The sequence below is a fragment of the Mytilus galloprovincialis genome, chromosome 6 (genome assembly GCF_965363235.1).
Source record: "Mytilus galloprovincialis chromosome 6, xbMytGall1.hap1.1, whole genome shotgun sequence".
Taxonomy (NCBI): Eukaryota; Metazoa; Mollusca; class Bivalvia; order Mytilida; family Mytilidae; genus Mytilus; species Mytilus galloprovincialis.
This window is the reverse complement of record NC_134843.1, coordinates 62,452,313-62,477,086: the sequence shown is the minus strand read 5'-3', so window position 1 is coordinate 62,477,086 and position 24,774 is coordinate 62,452,313. Positions and strand designations below refer to the sequence as shown.

At 30.8% G+C, this 24,774-nt stretch overlaps 1 protein-coding gene across 1 annotated transcript in view; it reads right to left on the bottom strand.

Moving 5' to 3' along the window:
* Positions 1-24,774, bottom strand: part of LOC143078640 (cell adhesion molecule CEACAM5-like) — a 65,671-nt gene that overhangs the window by 19,800 nt on the left and 21,097 nt on the right. The window contains exons 5-7 of the mRNA XM_076253488.1: positions 7,750-8,046; positions 2,441-2,713; positions 259-552 (exon numbers count right to left, since the gene is read on the bottom strand). Of these exons, the coding sequence (XP_076109603.1) occupies positions 259-552; positions 2,441-2,713; positions 7,750-8,046 (864 nt within the window). The remainder of the gene's footprint in view (positions 1-258; positions 553-2,440; positions 2,714-7,749; positions 8,047-24,774) is intronic.

Here is a 24,774-nt window from a genome sequence, read left to right as displayed (position 1 = left end):
ACGTTCTCACGATAAAGCCTTAATCTTGTTAATTTGTGTCCGATACTACCACCCTACGATGACCATTTTAACTTACTAACTGAATTGGAACCTTGGTATGTTGCAATAAAGTTGATGGCAAGATTAAAATAAATAGATTTCACATATAACGTTATATTTTTTTTCTCAATAAAATAAACGAAATTTAATATTTTTTTGATTTTTGTGTAACTTTTGTGTTAACAAGTGATTAACATTTCCATATTGATTTATACATACACTGTACATTGATTGCTACATCTGACATCTTATAAGTGTGATTTTGATAGTAATCCACGTGACAACGATAGGCCCCGTGCTGGCTTCGCTTAATGTGAGTCACAGTAAGAGTTTGGTTTTGGTTTGATAGTAAACTGCTTTCGACTTGTTCAAAGTGTCCTGTTCCGTTGTATTTCCATTGGTATGTACATATCGGATTGCAAGCTGCAGTACAATGTATAGGTCCTAATGTACTGTTTTCTGTTACATTGATAGATGTGCTTCCAGGATCCAGGACTACTTTTTCAGGACTATCTAAACAAATTGAAATACAACTATTAATGAATCAGACATACATAAACATACAAATCAAAAACAATATATACGTTCTGCTAACTCTTTGGATAGAATTTTAAAAAGTACTAATCAACGAATAGACAAAGCCATTACCATCACCAAAACGATTATACTAATCGTCACAATGACGAGTAAATATTGCCTTAATAGGCATAATAAAACAGCTTAGAGAAGAGATGATTCGGACCTAAGTGGGAACGACTACTCATATTTAGTTAGGTTCATTGGTTTTCCTGTTTGTTTCTAAAACATACAGTCTCTTGTCGGAGAATTGTCTCATTGGCAATCATACAAAATCTTCTTGTTTTTATAGCAACAAGAAGTACTTTTTTTAAACAGTAGTGTGTATACACATTTCAAATTATCACTATTCCTTTCTGTATCATTATTTCAAGAAATTCTGAATCGAAAACCTTTTTTAGAATATAACCACTCCTGGTTTAGGAAAAAAACGGTTTACGATTAAATTATCGTGCTTTATAATTGAAAAAGAAGGAATTTAACATCTCATGATATTATTACAATAAATAATGCTGTTTGTGCAGGTTGCAGAAAAATGTTGTATGGACAATCTACACAAAGTGAAAAACTTTTATGAATTTAGAGCCATAACTTTTTTTTAAAAAAATGGAAATACTTTTATATGAAAAAAATATTATAAGAATATGCGATAAAAATAAAAGACTACGGCGAAAACGAAAATAAAATCGATAATCCATTAAACAATATTTTAAAGAATACCAAGGAATAATCAGCCAAAAACTAGTAATATATCAAGGCGATACATATCGGATGTGAACTACTTCAAGGTCCTACACCTCATCAATACCCACTTTGTGACTGTATTAGGTAAAGCTATATTGGCAATGTGATTTTGTAGTTGTTTGTTTCGTTTGTGCGTTTGTTATCAGGAAGTGCTGGTGTTACTGATTGATTTATGTTTAGGTTTTTGTACCCTTTAAACAATTTTGGTGAATTTAGTGGTAATTCCAATGCATAAAAAGTAAAATCACAAAAATACTGAACTTCAAGGAAAATTCAAAACGGAAAGTCCCTAATCAAATGATAGAACACATCAAACAACTGTCATATTCTTGACTTGGTACAGGCATTTTCAAATGTAGAAAATGGTGGATTGAACCTGGTTTTATAGCGCTAAACCTCTCACTTGTAAGATAGTCGCATCAAATTCCATTATATTTACAACGATGCGTGAACAAAACAGACATTAAACTTTAAGGTAAAATTGTGAAAAGAGGGGTACAGCTGTCATCACCTTGTCACAATCTCAATCAGAACAAAAACAAACAAATATTTAACAAAGATGCACAAAAAACATATATCAAATTTAACAACCACGTTTATTGCTTACTTATTTTTGTATTTTAAATCAACACATAAACGATGGAAAATGTGTGCAATAAACATTTATTCAATAATATTATTATGGCAATCATATGTACACTTTGATGTATGTTTTGCAAGTATGTATATAATAATGGTTGTAATGATAGTAAGCACTTATTTTAATTTCGTCATATCGTTCTGGGTTTACATGGAATAATTGTTCCTAGACGTCAATCACGCAACAATTAATCCATGTAATCAATATTATCATATATGTGATACCATTAAACGAGTTTTCCGCCTGTCAATACGCAACATTCATGATTGAAGAAAAACGACGTATTCTTAAAATAAGTTCTGATAGTAGCTTTTATCATGTAATGTTTATATTGATTTCTTAACGATTTATATGTCATTGTTATGTAAATCAAAAACGCAACACAAGTCGACGGTTTTGTTGTTTTCTCATTATTTTGTTCTACTAATATAAAACACTTACAGTACGGATCTAATGTTACCGTATCACTCCAGTAAAATACTTTTCCAAGGTCATCAGTCGCCTGACAGGATATCTGTGTTCCTGTATCCGACTTAGCAAGTGCATGTATTGTTAATGTATTCTTGTCAGTATCGCCTCTTTGGTTCCCCAAAAACTTTAATGACACTTTTGAAGGTGTGTCTCCTGGACATGAATGTACCACTGAGTTACAGGTGAATGTGATATCATTGCCGACAAATGGGTGCTCAGGACGGAATGTTAATCTATGCGTATCTAAAATATTAATGAACAAATAAATTGTCATTAATTATGGAATGTTGGGCGACCTCTATAGCTACCAAGGTCTTTTTCGTTGTCTGTGTAATTGTTGAAATATATTTTATTTTCTTTTTAAACATGTATTCGGGAACATTTTTAAACTAAAAAGGTTGAAATCTTGGTAACATATTTTTTTAACTAATTGCTTTTTACCATTTTCTGAAATACATGTAAAATAAGTTTGCACTGTATTGCCATTGGTACTATTAAAACAGTCAAAACAAATATATTGATAAAATAAAACGGACCAATCACTATTTACTTCCTTCGTATTATACACATTCACCATTTCCATTTCCATTTTCAATTTTATTTAATCAAATGAATGCCATTTCGAAGTCCCTTGATCATTGGGTAACCATACTTTGCGAAAGATGTGTCAAGGCTGGACAAGTATATATGTTCCTAATATGTATCGTTACTGAATGTTTCCTTATTACCTGATTCGTACTTACATGAGCAACATAACATGTGGAGCAGAATCTGCGTGCCCTTCTAGGGCATTTGCGATCGCCCTGGATTTTGGTTGGACTAGTATTCCTTAGTCCTTAGTTTTCTATGTTGTGTTTTGTGTTTTGTGTTCTTGTCTTTGTCCTTTTGTTCGTTTTTCGTTTTTTTTTTATTTTGACATTGTCAGTTTGATTTAAGCGTATAAGTTTTGATATCATTATGGCTTCTTTCTGCTTTAATCGGGCAACTTATGCTATTCTAAAATATTTAACATATGAGCCAAACACTATAGCATGCGTCATATAAGCATGGTAAGCCTTTTACAATCGAAAATTTAGCAAACATTAAAACAAGAAAAACATAGCCGAATGAACAAAATAACGGTATTTGCCAAATGACAACCTGTGTTTACCTTTCAATAGTTTGGCTTTATTTGAAATACGATTATTTGTGGTGTTTAAAGAACATGAGTATAATGTTTTAAACTCGGCCACAAAAACTAATTTCTATGTATCTCCAAAAATTCTAACTTCAACATATACCCCAACATTTACTTACAAGAGTTGAAATCCTAATGAATCAATGGTCGGTTCAATATACATTTAGTATTTTCAAATGAAGATGAGGAACAAAATTTTCGATTTTGCATTGCTTGGTCTGCATAGTCTTCTTTTGAAATAGTTAGGAGATATATAACTTTCATTTATTTGTGAACAGTTATCAAATCCGGGCTTCAAAATATGCTGAAATAACCTACTTGATAAATCATTTCAGTCATCATATTTTCTATTAAATAAAAAACTTCTCACCAAACAAAAGATTTAGAAATTCGTGATTGATTAACTCTGACACAATTCTCAGTCTAAATGCAATAAATTGTTTTAACTACTTTTATCAGATCGAAATTTGTTTAAAATAATTTATCATTGAAGATTAAATTGTTCATCGTATAAAAAATTTACATGGAACTTAAACCATTGTTATCAGCAACTTTTCATCGTTTTCAATATAATTGAATTTGATGCGACTCTTATATAAGTGAGAGGTTAAGCTAGCTATAAAACCAGGTTCAATCCACCATTTTCTACATAAGAAAATGCCTGTTCCAAGTCAGGAATATGACATTTGTTTTCAATTAGTTTGATGTATTTGTGCTTTTGATTTTAACATTTGATTTAGGAGTTTCAGTTTTGAATTTTCCTTGGATTTCAGTATTTTTGTGATTTTACTTTTGCGTAACGGCAACAATAAGTTCTTAAAGTAGCGTTTTTTATTCAAACTTAACTTTGTTGTTATATGAAAGATGGTTAAAAGCAAATATACTTGATATTATCTATAACATTATAAAGATACATTTCTCAAACTTTAAATTAACTCAGATCAGTTTAATACACCGAAGCTATACTAATCATTTATATTTATCATTACTGCAAGATAATTATATGACTGACTCTTTATCTCTGCTTTTTTCTCTCCCTCTTCCAACTCTTCTATCGTTACAACACAGCTGCAAACTGATATACTTTATAAAATCCAACTCAATGAACACACGTGTGTATATCAAAGACTGATGATGTTAAAAAAAACATGTCCCAATACGGACAATACAGTTTAAAATACTTATACTGAAAAAAAAAAATATTATTACAGGCAGTAGTTACAACCAACAAAACCATTCTTTTACTTGTCCTCGGTTGAATATACAAAATTTGGCATGAATAAAGGTTGATGAGCATTTAATTATCTCCTCATTTTGGTCCATAATGTGATTACCCAACATAAAAACAAGTCCACAAAGATCAGTTTTACAGAACAGCTATTTGAATTATGTGTCTAAAAGGTTTTTTTACAAATAGAGAACGTGATAAATTATATATATCAAATATATATGTGAAGGGGACTACAAGAGCATCAAATTATTGAATATAAATAATTTGTAGCTATAATATAACATTGACAAATAATAATGCCGCACATTCAGCCGAAGATATCACCTATGCTAATGATGTACATCCTAGGTAAAATCTTACACACATACATCAAATAAAAACTACAATCTTTGACAAATAAGATGAAATTCACAGACCAGTACTATGAGCTACCTGACAACGAACAAGCATTGTATTAAAAACACTCGAATCATGCTCATTGTACTAAAAGATATTAACAAAACTACCTAACGCCAGTATAGATAAAAGCTCGATCAAATAATCAAACGGAACGAATATAATACAACTTTCATATTATTGAATAAGTATAGACATTTTCCGCAGACAATGGGAAAAGGGGGAGGGGGGTAAACATGGTATGTTTTATAGAAGCAATACACAAATAGGAGTTTTGTTTCGCATTTCATAGCCGATGAATTTTTCAAATATGAAAACTTTGGTGCAATAAAATTCATTTTAAGACAGATGAGTACTAATTTAGCCTTTAACGATGGTTTATAAGAACACCAAGGTTATTTTTTACATGTTTTATGGGTTATTTTCTGTTTGACTCTCCATATTTTCATAGCTAGACCGGCAATAGGTCCAGAAATTAATGTGATGTTTACAAACACCTTTTTCTACACGTTATTAACACAATTTTCCAAAAACATGAGAGTAAAGAAATATGATTTTTATGTGATTTCTGGTTAGATATTTGTAATAAAGAGATATGGTTTTTATGTGATTTCTTGATAGATATTTGTAAACAGTTTCGGAAAAAGTATCACTTTAACGGACAAAAATTTTACTTCTGGTAAATTGTTTAGGAAATATGTGACATTTTTACCCCCTTTTTCCAATATTTTATGACAAATAAATACAGATTGGTGCCAAGTAAACACCAAAGGGAAATTATGTTTTACCATTTTAACTACTAGATATAAAATGTATGGAAGATTCTGATTACATACATATGCACATATATGACACCAACAGTAAGCTTAATTATCAAGATCACAATGAAAAGAGGCTGGTACAATTTATGACGGAAGATTTTAATATTTTTTCCTAAAACTGTTTATTGCTACCTATAGCAATATAAATCACCCACTCTTATGACAGTTGTTTATAGTTTCGTTGTATTGAGTTAGCAACGACATTATTAGTTAACGTCACTGTGACAATAATTGGGATCAAGGAGCCACAAGCTGTGTAAATATAAATCAAAACACAACTGATTTAAGGGCATACGATACAGTTACAGGGGAGGTAATGACGTTGCTAACGTAAAATGTTATTTTCGCGACGTCAAACTGTGACATATCGGGAAAAGATGCATTTTTCGACTGATTTTTATCATTCAAACTGATTTCATTTGAAAACGAGTTCATGGACCCCTATTTTTCAAAACAGCAATTTGTTTCATTTTGCATGGAGATTATGTGACCTAAATTTTATAAAACTGTAAATCGAGGATTTTTTTTAATTTTGATAAACACGCAGCAAAAAATGACGTATTTTCCTCAATTCAGGAACATTTGATAAATATAAGTTATTTCTGAATAAAAAATGCATACGTTTTTAGAATACTTATACAATACAGAAATTACCGATTATTTAACAAAAACAAATTTGTGTTTATCTTTTATAACAAAAAAGTTATGGATTTCTTTCGAAAAAGAAATTACAGCCACAAATCTGAATTTTGAGCAAATATACAAAATTTCTACCTCATTTTACTCAAAAAGTAGCACATGAAGGTATATTTTTTATTACATATTTGAATTAATCAGGTAAAAAATAGCCTATATGCAAATTTTCACGAACTTGTAAATACAGGATCAAAACTGTATCGTATGCCCTTAAATCAAACTAACATTGCACTATCATATGACTAAGATAGTTAAAAATAATTCGTCTATGTCTTTATTCTACAAAATTTCAAATGCCATCATCATTCTTATACTATTCTTTTTAGATCTACACTACCCCATATGTGTACTCAAAGCAGTCATTTCTCAATGGGTCAAGAGGTAAGGTTCCAAAAATATTTATATTCTAGCTTTCTAACTCTTTCATCTTGAAGGACTTGAATCGCACCCTAAATATCCTCAGCTGGGTTATTTAGAATTTGTAGTAAAAGAACTTAGTATTTTCATTAAAACTGCTTCTTTTAAGGTATTTTTAGGTATCAATTTTATGCAAAAGTATAATTGATTTGTATCCTAGATATATTTTTATACCGCTGTAAACAATACTACACCAGACCGCATGCAAGGTTTTGACAGCAACGTATTTTTTCACTATGACATGGCTATATACACATTGCATCTTTTCAAGACTTCAATCTATACTATTATTATTCTTTGCATTATGATTTATTACGATTTCCAGGTAACCAGTTTATTTTAGCAGTACTTCGCCTCCGAATGGTAGTTGATATTATAGTTCACAGTTTAATCTTCTAACCTCATATGATACGAGTATTATAAATAAAATCAAATAAATCAAAGAAGTGTTGGCAACATTCCCAGTAAAAAACATTTGAAATAATACATCGTCATAATATAAGTTTAACAGCACCGATAGTTATAAAAAAAATCAACTCACTCGTTATCCAAAACGTTTTTGTGGTTAATTCTAATTGCCGACGTCTAAGCAGAAATCTAATTCCAAAACTATATTTAGAACACATCTTTAGATTGGCTATCTCAAAACTAGATTTTGGAAATTGTATATCTATATCTGTACGTTCTCTTTGTAAATCTAAATCCACACTGCCTTCTTTTAAATTGTTAAGATAAAGCCGAGACCATGTTATTCCTCGGTTATGAGGAATTATCCATGAAAATTTAGTTGTATTACCAACTACATCTACTCTGACATCTGTTGGTGGATCTGTTTTATCTGAAAATCATTTAAAAATTCTAAAAAAACAAATATTTCAATTCTAATGATGTGACGTTCGGGAAAAGCGGAAATATATTGTACATCTCGGATAAGCGTTTTGAAATTAATTGTTTTTGAGTGTACCCCTATCAACGCTATTCTATGTATTTGGAAAGAAAATTATCCAAAAAATACTTAAGTTTTCTTTGAGTATATTTTTTTTTCAGATTCCTATACACATTTACTATATATTGATTAGAGCTCAAATATTTTTGATAATCCATAATTATAGCATGGTCACACAATGCTATAATAAAAACAAATTTCCTTTTCAATTAAAAAATTATCTTTAAGGACAACAGGCTTTCACTTTGAACACCTTACACCTGTTTCAATTGCCAAACACTCATCAGTCACGCTGGACACAAAACAGATAGAAAGCCATTTAAAGTGCAGAGTTAAAGAGCACTAAGTACAATGATCAAAGGTTGATTTGTCTCATTTACAGTCATATTGATTTATTGAGTATAAGTTTCTTAACGATCAATCGCAAATATTTCGTTGACTTTCATACAATATCTTTTTTTTTTAAGTTCCTGTGTGATGTCAGCCACAAATAAATAAATGAACAAATCGGCAAGAAAAAGGGCAAAGTTGGTTCCGAGGTGAGTGCAGATGTGTGTCGACAAACAAGTCATCCAAACCTAACAAACTATTGCGGTATCATTATATCTATATGACATACATAATTGAGTGTTGACTATTCTGTTAACTTTGCTTTATATTCAGAAGCGAGTGTACAGGTAGCAAGTTATACAAACTGTTTTAATTTGAATCACGAATATGGTGAAACTAAATCTAATTCTTACCAAGAAAAAAACCAGAATCCTTATATCAGTGGTATGATGATTGAGTTCTTACAAAAATGAGTACTATGTTTTGGGTTTTCAATGGGTTTGGTTAATTTTGAATGAAAAATGCTAGTCTTTTATCCATAGATATAAGAAGATGTGCTATGAGTGTCAACGTGACAACTTTCCATCAAATTAATAATTTGTAAAAGTAAACCATGCATGGTTCATCACATATCTTAGTTATATCAAATACTTGCATTAACCCTTAATGATCAATTCATGCATCATATATCTGACAACACCCCGACGAAAACTTCTATTGTGCTTGTACTGTGTTATGATAATACAGACACATAATTATACCTGGTTTTATATTGTTCTACTGTTTAAAGATTTGTTAGAAATTCTCCAAGCAGTGATATTCAGAGGTATTAAATGTATTAATAGTAATCAATTCATAGATTATTCGACGTCAAAATGAATTATATATATTTCAAAATATACTCACCAGTTGCATTAAGTATCGCATGAACAAAATCAACTCTAAGAATTATGAAAATGTAAATGACCACCATTGTGTATTTAGTTACACTAACAATTGTCTTGGCTTACATGGATATATGCAGTAACTGTTGATCAGAGGTTTTGTCGACTAGTATTAAAGTTGATCTGTACATATCCCATTATTAATATTCTATCTGGTTTTAAAACAACTCTCGACGAATTTCCTTGTTTTGATAACATCCGTCTTTATTTCATTTTTAAAAAGGAGGCGTTGTAAAATAACAAATCGTTTCAAAGTTGTCATAAAAATATTCAATTTGTAGGCGGTATTAAAAATACATCAATACAAAAGACGACCCTTAAATTTATGAATGTATTTGGCATACCAGTTAAACTTTTAAATACTTCAACGACAATGAGAAAAATCTGAGTGTCAGAAACAAAATGTAATGTTTTACATCCTCGAGATATCACCAGCACAGTAGCAGCACTTAGGTGTTGACATGAATATAAACTATATGGTGAAATGTTACACATTTTATTAACTAACAGTTCGCAAAAGTATGATTTTTTTAGAAATACTAAGAATTTTCTTATTCCAGTCATACATAACCGTAGCCGTATTTGGCACATATGGAACGCCACAGCTGTCTTATGTGGAACTCTGATATTACTTTATGTAGTTTTGTTATTACTTAATGATATTTTGTCTTTACTTAATATAGTTTTGACACTACGTAATGATGTTTTAATATAACTCAATATGGAATAGTCATTACTTAAAGATATTTCGATATTACACTATATGGTTTCATATTGACTTGATATAGTTTTGTCATTACTCAATATGGTTTTGTCATTACTCGATGTGGTTTCACCATTATTTAGTATGGTTGTGTCATTAGTCAATGTGGTTTTAACATTACTTGATGTGTATGTGACTTAACGTAATGTAGTTGTTTCATTACATGCTGTGGTTTTGTTATTTCGTAATGATGCATGTACATTGTAAACATTTACACATTGGAAAAGTTAAACAACAAACAAAGATCTTCTTTATTGCGTTTAAAGCTAAACGTCTTGGAAAATTCTGACAGATCTGACAAATTATTGATAGCCTACTGTATGGATGGACAAAAGCACAAAAATAGCAATAGAAAATGCATTGCAAAGAAAATTCTGTAGGAAAAAAACATATGAAAAAAGGAAATGAAGGTCAGTTAATAAAATCTTGCTTATATTATTATCTCTTTACTTAGTAAGCTATATTAATAAGAGCAAAAACTAGCTTATCAAGCCAAGTCAGCCAAACAAGAAGTTAATTCATTGAGATGTGTTCTTACAAAATTGAATTTATTCAAATGGCAAATTCTTGTCAAATTTAAGCATCATTGATCATTATTGAAGTAAAATGCACAAGATTTGTCCGACCAGTTTCATTTCATTTCCTATTACTAGTATTCAGGTAAAGTATATATACTAATACTTTGTTTATAAATATGTAATTAAAGCAGCTGATACAGGAACCTGTTCAAGAGAAGAAGCCCCATTTTTTTCCAAAAAGTTTAGTTTCATAATCTATAAAATACCCTGAGAAATAAGACAATGCCAAAGGGCTACTGTGCAAGCTAATCTAATAGTTTAATTTTACAATAATAATGATTCTGAAATTCAAATTATGTCACTTTCACTTATAATTTAAAGCATATTTTTTTTACAGAATTTCTGTCAATATTTTTGGTATGAAACTTAAAAATCCCTTTTTTGTATTTTACTGTTCAACTAAGAAACATAGGCTTGAGTTTAAAGGCTCTCTTAATTTGAAGAAATTTATTGTGACTCTTGGTCACACTTTATAGAATATAAAATATATATGATCAGTACTATTTATTTAATAATTATACCAATTTAAGAAAGATTATTCAAATTGTATAAAATATGTTTTATTGCATTAAATATTATCAGAAGTGTTTAAAAAGAATCTGCTAGGAATGATCCCACATATAAAAATTACACAGTATATTTCATCCGCCAGATCTAATTTCTTTCAATATAGCTAGGTTTTTAGTTTTACATGTAGGTGTCATTATCCACATTTCTGAATTGGTTTTTTTTACTATTAGTCTTTTATTTTTTTACATTTAGTCCTTCCCTGAAAAATAATAATAGGGAAGTATCTCTTCTTCTTATTATCATAACATAGTTATAAATCGAGTTTCGTTCATTTTCTCTCTAATTTTTGTAAAGTAAACTCCTTTTTCAATTTTTATAAATACATTTTGCTGGGTTTTTATTTTTGACTGGTGATATTAAGGGGAAATAACCACTTGCACAAATCGGCATAAAAACCCCCGCTTCGTTTTGAAATCAATTTGACGTTTGCGTATCCAACATTCTATTGCCGAGATATTTATATCGAGTGTTTGTCTTAATGAGATGCTTTATTAAATTTAAATTCAGCCCATCATTTTTAGTTTTCTCGTAAATATTTAGATTTTTCGATCAGGAGACTTGACAATTTTCACCCAAACTCCAAGTTTGCAGATAAAATAAAGAATAAAGGACTTTGATTTGATGTGTGAGCTTTGACGAGAATAAACAATGGATACTCAAGATTAGTTAGGTCAATAAGTTTTTATTACGACAATAGTATTTAGTGAGTAAAAATGAGGTTTGTCTCGTCCGTTGTTTTACTGAATTTTCACGGTCACGTGACTCTATTGTTGCTGATAAACTTGGGGTCAAACCGTAACCTGCTTTCCAACTGTTGCTGCCGAGTTTTTTTCTTGCTTTGTCGCGCTAAAAGCATCTTGACGTTTCTTATCTGTGACGTTGCAAAACTTATGCCTCTCTGTAGAACTGCGCTTTCCCGCCGTCTATAGTTTCCCCGCGTCAATGTAGCCGTAATTATGAAAAGCGATGTACAAGTAATTTTATGGAAGTTATTGCTCTAAGATTGTCATAAACGATGTTTTAATACAACATTATTTAAAAATACAACTTTTAACCTTGAAATAAAGTTTTTTTCTCATCTTTCTTGTCTTAAAATAAAGTGAAAATATTATACCAATTGCTATACTAGCTTTGAAGGCAACTTTGTTTTATCTTGACAAGTAAAATGCATAAATGATTCTTTATCACCTAAAAAATACTAAAATATATTTGTTCTCGTTTTTTTATTAGTAAACCTTGTTATAATTTGTAACTACCGTAAACAAAATCTCTCAAATCATTATATAAACGGCAAAACATCGGCACACAATGAAAAAAAAACAAAAAAACAAAGCGTGAACAAATAAAAATAAATAAAATCTCCGAGCAGCTGTTCTCATTCTATGAACTACTTCTTGTTGTAAACTATCAAACGTGGCAGATTAAAATTATCATTTCAATCCTTGTTTTGGTAGGCATAAAATCACTATCCATATTCATTTTGCTTATTTTTTTTATCATGTTTATTATTATTATGTTGACCGCTTATTGCTCAAAATTTTAGAGAATACGAATAATAAAAACCCAGTAAAAACGAGGGAAGAAATTCTCTAAAATAAATGTCTTTTGTCTACAAGTGAACCTGAATCAATAATAATTCATTTTCATTGACTCTGATAAAGTACACACTGTAATTGACATACACGAAATATCTTTAAAATCTGTTAATTTATAAATTGTTCTCTCCTCAACGTTCAGTGGCAAATATTTCATGCAATATTAAGGACGTCTGAAATTCAATATACAATAAATATATTGCTCAGTGGGTCCTATAAAGTAAAAGATCTGTGATGAATGCGAGAAAATAGAGGTTGTCACTGGGAAAGGATATCGATTATATATATATGATAGGAATAGAAAACATTGTGTCTACTACTAATTTAACATCCCCATTTCGAATAAAAATGAATATTTTTAAGTCAGTGCTTCCATGATGAAACGGGTTTAAAATGTATTGAAATATCGTATGACAATACAAGTACATCGGTTAACAAGTGTGTATTTTTACAAACAAAAAATCTTAACTGAGATTTCAATCGCGGCATTTGAGTCACGGTCCTAAATAAATTATCCAGTTCTCTTAAATAAAGCGTGTATTGAGACTGAATATTACTATTTCGCGTAATCAAGTATAACAGTTGCCTTTTTAATGATTACTTATTAGGAATACGATTATTATATGAGATATTCTGATTGATAGATGTACAAAAAAAACGTAAAACAAATTTGTCGAAAGAATGCAACATTTTACATGAAAATGACGAACTAGATAATTAGTAAACACGTTAAATAAGTTGGTGTTATAGTACTAACAAGCTTATGATCCTGTATCATTTCTTGACATCCGTTTCAAGTATGCTTTTAAAGCATTTTTTCAGATTGCTGCATTCCCGCCAAAATCGTCCTTTTGTCGCCGTCTTTTGACGTTGTCAGTGCCCCTGAGTATTGTGACGTGACATTTGACGTTCTACACAATCAACAAGATTTGTGTGTAGAAGCCATAAATGTCCCTTTGGCAGCAAGAGGGTTAACATTATTTGACGTCGCCACAAGCGTAATATGGGACGACATGAACTGCATTCGCGGGTTCGTTCCTCCACTTAATGTATTAAAATGTCCTACTTTCAACAAAACGAAATGATGTACATATTACAAACACACACATCTATAAGACGATAAAAAAATTTAAGAAAACTTCAGTGTCATAACTATAAGCCATTTAATTGTCTCTTGTCTCACTGCTTGAATAAAATCATACTCGAATTGTTTATATAATGCAGCAATATTCCCCAAAAAACACATAGTTACTAGGAGTAAAATTTAATATCCTATGTAAATTATAAAATCATATTGGATTGGAATCTCTCGGCATTTTTACTTGTGTGTTATACTTTGCATTTACCCAACAAGGAAAGCAGGAAAACCTTGATAGTGCGCATTTGTAATTTAACGTTATTTTTCTGTTACACTAAATGGTAGCAATATCTGACGTTGCGTGTTCAATGTAGAATAAAAAACTTAATTCATATAGTTTTTTTCACTGACCCCCTAACCCCCTCTTAACTTAATTTGGGGAAAAATTGATTGACCAATTAGGATATATATAAAATCGATGTCAATTAAACAAAACTAACAGCAATTTTGACCCCCACACCCAAACTATTTGAATTAAGTTTTTTTAATCCTTCATTGAACTTTTTTATGTCGTTCCTAGTAAGTTCTTTTGGGTTTTCTTTTTTGTTCACCATGTTAGTGACCTTATAAAAGTATCCCCCAAAAAGTATACTAATCCTTGACATTTTCGCAAAAATATAAAATACTTCGAAAATCTAGTCAATCTAAAACAAGATACTCTAATTAATTGCTTGAATGACTTTTATAATGACACACTGTATGTATATCTTACAAGTACACAAATGTACACACATCCTGTCATTGACCTTAAAACGGATAACCTGAATCAGATATGTTATTAAAATTTCTTAATTTGTTTAATTCATTGGTGTGTGTGTGTGTGTGTGGTTTTATTTTGTATTTGTATAGCTTCTAGTAACACGTATCTAAAACTTCTTGTGTAACCAAATTGCTTATATTTTATATTAAAGAATTAACAAACAAACAAACAAACAAACAAATACTTTATTAGAGTCTTATCTTTTAAACATTTGATATAAAATACAAATTGAATATTAAAAATAAAAGACCCACTCTAAAAAGAGCTATGAGAGACTGTAAAACACACATTAGAAATACATTTTTATTACATAACATAAATCAATATAATTATCTTAGCATAAAGAGTCCCCGAAATGCTGTGTGGCAGACAGTGTTATTAATTAATTAATAGCTCCCTTGGTAAAACTCCAAACATCATGATTAATGTATTTCATTTTTGAACAATTTACATGAAGCTTAATAAGTATATATTTGTTAATTACATAGATTTTGCTATTTGAATTCATTGGTTAAAGATATTTTTTTTATTGTAAAGTTTAATATTTGCATCGTCGCAAAATCTTTGGTTACCTTCTTTGGTTACCTTCTGTGAGAAATTTATATATTTTAAAGATCCCATGCCAGTGCAATGTGTTACCAACCGTGAAAGGGCTGTAGAGCCAGTTAAGGTCAATATAAAAATATAAAGGAAGAATAATATGTGGAATTATAGGAGGAATGATATTCAGTCGTAACAAGACAAGCCAAGCATTCCACCTAGCTTCTTTAAATAAGCGCAAACTACATGCCTTCTTGTAATAAGGGTGAAGTAAAATATTAATTGCTCTGTTTCCACTTTCAAACGTTGGACACGATGTTCCTACAACACCTAGGATTTAAAACAGAATCTTCGAAATTTCATCATCAAAACAAAATAAAAATGTTAGAAAACACGAACCAATATTAAAACAAATTCAATATATGTTTTAATTTATGCTTTTACAGCTCTTGATTATATACTAAGTAATATCTTGTATATTTGAGGGTTACAATAACAAAGCTATGTGAAAAAACGGATGTCCAACGTTACATTTATGAAAAAAACTGTTTTAACTCTTATGTATAGTGATCCTTTTTCTTTTTCTCTGATCTTCTTGATTCTTGGCAGGCACAACGACACGTGTCGGTTCTTTGTGGCGTTAAAGCCGTTATTTTGCCAAATTTCATTTGACTCGGTGGCTGCATATGGAGCTGGAATAAGGAAAATGTCCAACGACGTTTTTCGTTAACTCAACGACTGAAAGTGAATTTTATAAGTAGATTTAGCAGAAAATGAATAAAAGAGTTAGACAATAATTATATCTAACAAAAGAACAAATATTTGCCTCATTGTTCGTGAGTTCAAATATTGCTGATTCAATAAAAATCTTCTCTACACAGTCGTTTTTCAAACGGTAGCCATTTTGTCCAAGTTGATATTTCATTTTTCAAAGAGGTTAACGCGTATTTTTTTTATAATTGATCAAAACAAAAGTTAGATACACGAAGAGTAAAAAATGCCAAGATTCTTTTCTTATTAACTACATAGTTGGGTCTTTTAAAGGAATAAAAAGCTTCCACACATTACAAAACGGTAGCCAATTGGTCCAAACGTCTGAAAACGTCTAAAATCCGAAAGACGCTAATTTCCGACGTTACATGTGCTAAAGTTTCAGTTAAATGTTCATGATAATTAAACAAATCTTGTTATGAAATTTGGAAAAGAGGTTGATGATTGCTGCCGAAAAAAAAAGAATAGTGCATGTTGCTATAGACTCCGCCCAGGGACAAAGGTTCGACACAGGTTAAATTTTGCAATTTTTATTAATCGTTTATAGCTTTTAACGATTTATTTAAAAGAATGGGGAAATGGGGAAAAAATCTCATTACATGAACTTCGTCCAAGACATGCAAGACAGTCCTTTAATTGTAAAATGCGAATTGAAATTTATGTTGCGGATGTACTCCGAAATAGATCATTTAAAGTCGTCACTTCAGTAAGGTGCAATCACCAATATTAAAAGACTTAATACCAGTTCACGGAATGTTTTACTTCGCGATTTGTCCTGCTATTCATGTTATAACTGTCGTGATGAATGTAATTCCTGTACTAGCGAAGCCGGAACTTTTCATCAATATAAATTGAAAGACGAATCCCAAACAGCGACGAAAACCGTTTCATCGAATTAATGAAAACCCGAGATTATATTAGCCGTTTTCGCGGACGATCCAGGAGTAGATTACTATATTTTAAAATTTAACCAAGGATAAAAATGTTCGATTTACTTGCAAAGTGTCAAATATATTTGAAATGGGGTTGAATTAAGATATAGAAATTTTACAATGACAGATGAAATGCACCTTGAAAGTTAAACATCCTAATAGTATGATAAAAGTTTTGTACATCTAAAAAAAATATTGTTTTTAAGGAAAACCGTATACACATGTACCTCGGTCCCATCTTTCCTTCCTACATTAATTGCGACAGTAATGCATTTTCAGTTGAAATAACTCAAAGGGTAAACATTATTAAATCGATTTCCACAACTTGAGGTAATTTATGATAAAATGACATCACAAAACAGAACCAGAATGAACCAACATATAAAAAACCGAATAGAACTTTCAAAAATTAATCGAAGTCAAAAACCCTCTTTGACGCCGCATTTTGAAAAGTGTAACGTCGTGTTGTAGGAATATCGTGCCCAACGTTTGAAAATAGAAATATATCAATCAATACTTCAATTCACCCTTATTACAAGAAGCCATGTAGTTTGCGCTGAATTAAAGGGAGGTGGGAAGCTTGGCTTGGGATCGTACGATTATTGTCAGTCCTCATTCAATTGTACATATTATTTCGCAACTAATATAAGTTTATATCGACCTTGACTGGCTATACAGCCCTTCCACTAATGGTAATTGCAACACATGGAAGTTTTTAACGACCTTCACTGGCTGTACAGCCCTTGCACAGTCGGAATGATTATTGGAGAAACTTGAATGAGATCTATAAAATATATAAGTTTTTCAAAGAAGGGAACCAAAGATTTTGCGACGATGCAAATATTAAACTTTTCAATATATATATAGCGATGTCTTATAACGACAAGTTATGTCGAAATTACGACATATGGATGTCGTAATAACAACATGTTATGTCGAAATTACGACATGCTATATTTTTTTGAATGGCCCTTGTCGGCTTCCGTATAATTTCCACAACTGTTTTGAATTTATGGTCTTCAATGCTCTTAAACTTTGTACTTGTTTTGGTGCCCTTTATAACTATTTTGATCTGAGCGTCCCTGATGAGTCTTATGTAGACGAAACGTGCGTCTGGCGTATAAAATTATAATCCTGGTACCTTTGATAACTATTGTTGTACATTTTTTAGTTTATACATGTACAAATTATGTAAATACACCACACCACTACCAATATGTCTTTGTATTTCATAAATCGTGACTTTTTTTAGTTCATTGTTGTTTGTTGACACATATTTCATGCAAATTCGAGCGGGAACAAGTTATAAATAAATCCAATAGAAAAGTTCTGCAAAATGGGTTAGGACGAAGGACAAGACGTTGTTTTAATGAGAATCACAATTTATCTTATTTATGCACAAATATTTATGCACTAGACTCAATCGTCCGAAGGAAGAGTACTCGATTTGAGTGTCAAGTGCGGTTCGTCCAAGATTTGATACCAGTAGGTTCAAACCAAAGACATGAAAATTGTTTTTCTGTACCCGCTACTGAAAATTGTTTTTCTGCACCCGCAACTGAAAACTGGGGGCTTTTTGTTTTACCCTTGTCCGTCCGTTCCATTATATGTATCTAGTTATTCCTCACAACTTTTTCTACAGTTTTTTACACAAGTATTTTTTTATCTTCCCTTAAATCTTCTCTGGGACGATGACCTTTTAAATTTAGATGACCGATAAATATAACGGGAAATGGACCTCATTTATGTATCTTTGTATTATTTATCAAACCGTCGACCGAGACATACATGCATTATTGCTTCGCAAGAATCCTGATTAATCCGATTGATCTCATGCTTAAAAATCATGTCTCTAATAAGCATAAACTATTACATTAAAATGTATAGAATGTATATATACAAAGAGGGATAATAAAAATAATTACTACATAAACATGACAGAAATCATGAAGTGGCTACAACAAAAACAACAAAAATATTATGGTATACTGGTGGCATAAGTCTCATTACTTCATAGATTTTGGATATTGTTTGTAATATACAATACATAGATACATGTATATTGAATGGGTTAATTTACATTTATTTGTATTGACAATTATGATTTATATGATAAAAGATACTTTACTGTTACAAATTGAACGTTGTTATACGATGGATATCAAACAGCATACAATGGTCATGCTAATCATTATTAAGCATTAGATAGCAATTAATTGCTGCTGATACTTCGTACTAAACAAAGATACAGCTTATATAATAGCTAAGGGTACAGCATAATTATATAATAGCTAAGTTTGAAAATATTTTGTTTTTCTTGTCTTTGTATATAACACAATAAAATAAAGTAAAAAAGTCTAAAACAATGAATTTTAGCGAACTCTGTTTCATGATTATTACACTCCGTATATACCAATTATACTACATGATACATGCCTAATACAGTTCTTATATATAATAAACAATGTTCGCAGTGTTACAAAAATAATTTCTTTAGGCATATCGAGGGTTGGATTACTTGAAGTAATCCCCTCTGTAAAAATAACTATGATTGAAATGATACCGCAGATACAAAGGGGTTAGAATATCGGCAGGTTGAGTTATAGGCGTGAAATATATAGATTGGCATAGAAGCATTTAGTGTATCGTTATTGTGAATGCATTTACAACACATTCCTAGTGGCTCAGAGCTACAAAAAGTAAGAGAAAAATACCACAGCCCTTTCTACGGATGAACAAACCTGATTATTCAGGTAATTTGAATAATGAATGATACAATGTTTATGAATTAAAGAGTGAGTGGAGATTAGATTTATTGTCTTCCAACCGGCAGTGTAACCTTGCCAAATGAGGATGTATAAGTACACAGCCACGTTAGGTCAAATTGTATGTTGCAAAGCAAAATTTCTGTCAAATTTACATTCTAGGGACATTCCAAAAGTACCACCCTACATCTGAGTAGTTCCTTATTGGAAAACTTACCTTTTGTATATTATTTATATGTAATGTTAATTTTCTCTCGTCCAATGCACAATACAATGCAGAAGATATATAAACTACAAATAATGATTGTTGGTAGCAATACGGATACCCTGGTTAAAAAATCTATAAATTAAGGTGGTACGTAACACTACAGGGAGATAACTCTTTAAAAATCAGCTTTACGTTTTAATTACGTTGTGTTGTTAAGGGAATATTAAGCTTCTCAATGATCAAAATTATTGCCTGTCAAACTGCTATATAACTAGTGTATTTTTTCTGATAAAATGGTTGGTTCAAATTTTTTGAAATTTTTATATTTTTGTCAAAGGGTCGAAGTCAATACTTTGTCAAAATTTTATGAAAATTAAACGAGCCAAATTAATTTTAGTGAAGGTGTTGGGTACCACCTTAAGCGACGACGACAGATGAGTTACAAATGAGTTTGTAATTCTTGAACGCGATCTTTCTAATTACACTTATCACCGGTTATGTACATAAATGAGCCAACACCACGGGTGTCATATAAGAGCAGGATCTGCTTACCCTTTCGGAGCACCTGATACCTACCCCTTGGTGTTTATGGGGTTCGTGTTGCTCTATGTTGTGTTTTGTAGACTGTTCTGTGTCTTTATGTCGTTGTTTTTTTTTTTTACATTTTACAATAGCATTTTTAGTTCGTTTTCCACTTTGAGTTTTACTATGATCTCTTTAGATTCTTTCGCCTCTTTTTTCAACATTTATTTTAACATCCCTAAATGTTTGATAAATTAACAAACAATGGAGAAAGCATTCCGAATAAAAAAAGAAGTAATTTTTTAATGCTTTCTAGATGAAGAACTAAGCTCATATCAAACATTTTTCTTTATCCTCCCGCTTGATTATCAAATTGAATACTAGTATAAATAAACATTAAGAGATCTGGGAAATATGGCTGATTTGTTAAATAGTCTATTGACCAACGGGTGTTTTTTTTTTGTATAGACAGATTCGAGTCACTAACAACCAATGAACTATAAGAGCTATTATAACAGATTTTGTCAAGTAAAGAATTTTAATGCATGAAAGTTTTCTTTGTGACTATACAATTGGATATACAAAGGTATAGAGAAGGTTTAGCATATATATTACATGTAACAGAAATAGTGATAATTTTACAACATGTTTTGCATTTTCTTTCACTGGCACATTAATTTTATTTCTATGAGATGATTAATCTATACATGCCAATAAGTATTTATTCGAGTATAATGTCATAAATTTGCTAGCAAAATCTTGCAAACAATGTTTCCGCTTCCAAACCATTTTCTATCACTTCTATAATTTTACCTCTAGTGTTCTATTTAATGTTTGTTCTTGATTGTTCCACATAAACCATAAAGTACAATATTTCTAGATCCCTAAATATATTTAAATATAATAATTCTTTAACATATCTGTTTTTCTGCTTTATGAGATTTTTTATTTGTGCATTCAAATAGTACAAATTACATTAATCTTGTAATTGCAGCTTCAACTTACTTTTATCGAAGCTATCGTTTATAAACTTAAAGTTTTTCAAATATCTGAGTTACCACATTCACCATTGTATGTGTAACCTACATTATTCACAGTAAAAAAAGTCAATGACAACAAAAGAATGTTAAATTTACAATAGCAAAATGTAAATGATACGATTCATGACAGTATTCACAGAAAAAATAGTATTGTTAGATGTTGTAAAATGAATAATAATTAAGATGGATACTATTTTGTATTGGATTGTCCTTCATATAAAACAGTTAGATGTAATTTTTTGCCGAAGTATTATTGTTCATGGCCAAATACACGAAAAGCTATTTTAAGTTAAGAGCTACAAATGTAGGTCAGACATCGTACTAACTAAGAAACTGTTTAAATCCTGCTTGGAAATTAAGATCGTAAATAATCAGTTAATATGTGTTACTATAAGTTGTCTCTGCATTATTATATTGTTCCCTGAATTCTGTTATAATTGTCCTTCGTGTATATACCTTGTTATTTTGTTAAACCAATACTAGTGCTAAGGCAACTAAATTTGTTGAAGCTATTTATTATTTTTCACGAGGATTTATTAGTTATGACGATAGAAGCTAAAATAGCATCAGCAATATTAGCAAAAAGGATGAATATCAAACAAAACATCAAAACCTGAAGACTCTAGTGTCAACGTATTTTAAGGTAACATGACAAAATAAGTTCTTATAGTTTGTATCTTTTGTAATTGCGATTTGTAAGTTGACAAAAAATGAAATTTGAACACAACTGTGTTTGTAAATAAAAACAAACATGCGGTACACACGCCAGAAACAGAAATCGTTCCATAAAAAAGTTTTATACGGGGATTCTGATATTCATGAAAAGGAGAGCATTCATGCATTGTACAAAATGATACAAATATCTCCTGCCCGAATCCCATTCCCAGCATGCCTTTAAATATTTTTGTATGCATCTTTATCGCGCTATTTATAATTGTCACATCTACATATTAACTGCAGTGTATCAATTATATAAACATTGTGACTTGTAAAAGAAGCCATTTGATTTTATTAAAATTTTATTTTGACATAAACAGTGATAAACATAACTAAAATATTCAATATGAGTTGACATTGACACTAAGTCATGTAATTCATTATAGGACATGACAAAGCTTTTTTCTTTGCCGTATAGTGACTTCTTTGTAGAAGAACTATGCTCTTCTGATTTTGATGCATGCACTTTATTTTTTCGGTCCCAACGACCTATTAAAGTGTGCACGCCTTCATTGAAATTTAAAAAAGTGAAGACACATTTTAACGAGTCATAACAAAACAGAAAAGTTAAATTCATAACATAAAGTAATACATTGATAATTTAATAAATTGATTTTATTTCTTTGAAACTTTCAGCAGCAAATTTTACCTGCATATTCGATGAGTAATTCCTAGACCATAAGAGATCGATACGCAGAGTAACATTCTAGCTAGAAGGCACCTTTCACTTTTTGAACAAATCATTACTTCTGAAGTGCATCCAGTCTTTATTCTTTTAGCTTATAATAGCGTACTTTATGTTAAAGGCTGTTAACCTCCAGAGACAGAGACAGACTAATATTAAGAAACGAATAGCCCCAATTGATTTGTGTAATTATTTCTACCACAAGACTACTAAAACAGTTTCATCAAATTGATTATAGAAATCGTCAAAGAACCAAATAAAACCAAAAAAACATACATATTCCACCAACTTTATATATGTTTATTGGGATTGACTAACTTTTAGACATTTTAAATTTCAATGTTTAGAAATATTCCTTAATCATATGAAAGGTTGAAAAAAAGCTAGAGGAATACTTTAATATTTACAAATGGACATAATTACGGTTTCAAATCCCTACCAGTGTTCGTATGATTGGATCAACACCGATAAACACCGATAAGCATGTCTGCGCTATAGGTAAAGGCTATTCTCATCATGCAAATATTTCCCTGATATTACCGTTATTAGAGGGACCAGACCTTTTGGTTTGATCCAAACAAACATATATCGAGGTGAATTACCAACGTGATAATATAAATCGTTCATATTCCCCCTACGAGTCTATCCATACAAAAATGTGCATGAAACATTGTAACTGGTCTCTAAAGACTGTAGGTCCAAGACTAGCATATCAATTTTGATTTCAGTATATTTTCTAGTGATTGTTTTCAAGAATAATATAAGCTGCAAACAAGTATTTTTATGGGGAAATGTTATACACCTAAAAATATCACAAAGACGTAGAAATAAATTATGCACATTGAAAGTTTACCAGATAATAGCATGGCCAAAAGATAGAAAAAAATTGAAATAAATAATTCTAGCAAACGACTAAATCTTCACATCAGTATACATCCACTGGTTCTTCTTTTCATGACCTGAAAATATGTTTTTATATATAACGTCAGGCAAAACACCTACATGTAGCTTTATAGATTCTTGATTCATAGAAAGTAGTTACATGTAATCTCTATAAATATATTGGATCAAACTGATTGATTGATTGATTGATTGATTGTTGGTGTTTTAACGTCACTTTCTAGCCCCACTTTTGCCGCTATTTCGTGGCGGCCAGTTTTTATTGGTGAAGGAAGCCGGAGTGCCCGGAGAAAACCACCGACCTTCGATAGGAAAACTGACAATCCTAGTCAATTAAGATTGAAGTCGAGTGCCCCCGCACGAGCGGGGTTCGAACTCACAACCTCAGTGTTTACTGGCTAGTGATTACAGTAGTAGAACTACTTAGACCACTTGGCCACCGAGGCCCCTATATTGGATTAAATCAGTATATTCATGGTATGGCATTTTTATAAGAAGATGAGGTATATTCATGCGGAATACTACATGTAGTATGAAGATATGAAAAAGCGCAAATAATATAAATCGAAAATGAATAAAGTCTAGATAAAAATGTTAGGCCATTGTAGGACTTCAATGTTATATCTAGTAGGTAGAAATCGTCAATGAACATGCACATATCATTTAACCAACAGCTCAGATGTATGACTACCTAGCTACATGTAGCTACTTGGTCCTAGCACTTTTTGATTCTTCTTTCATATTATATGTATTAATCTATTTGTTTGTTAAACGTATTGTCGTCCTGTCGTAAGTTGGACTGTTCACGTTTGTTATTATGGTCTTGCTAGACAAAATGGTGGTGGTTCGCACTTAATTCTGG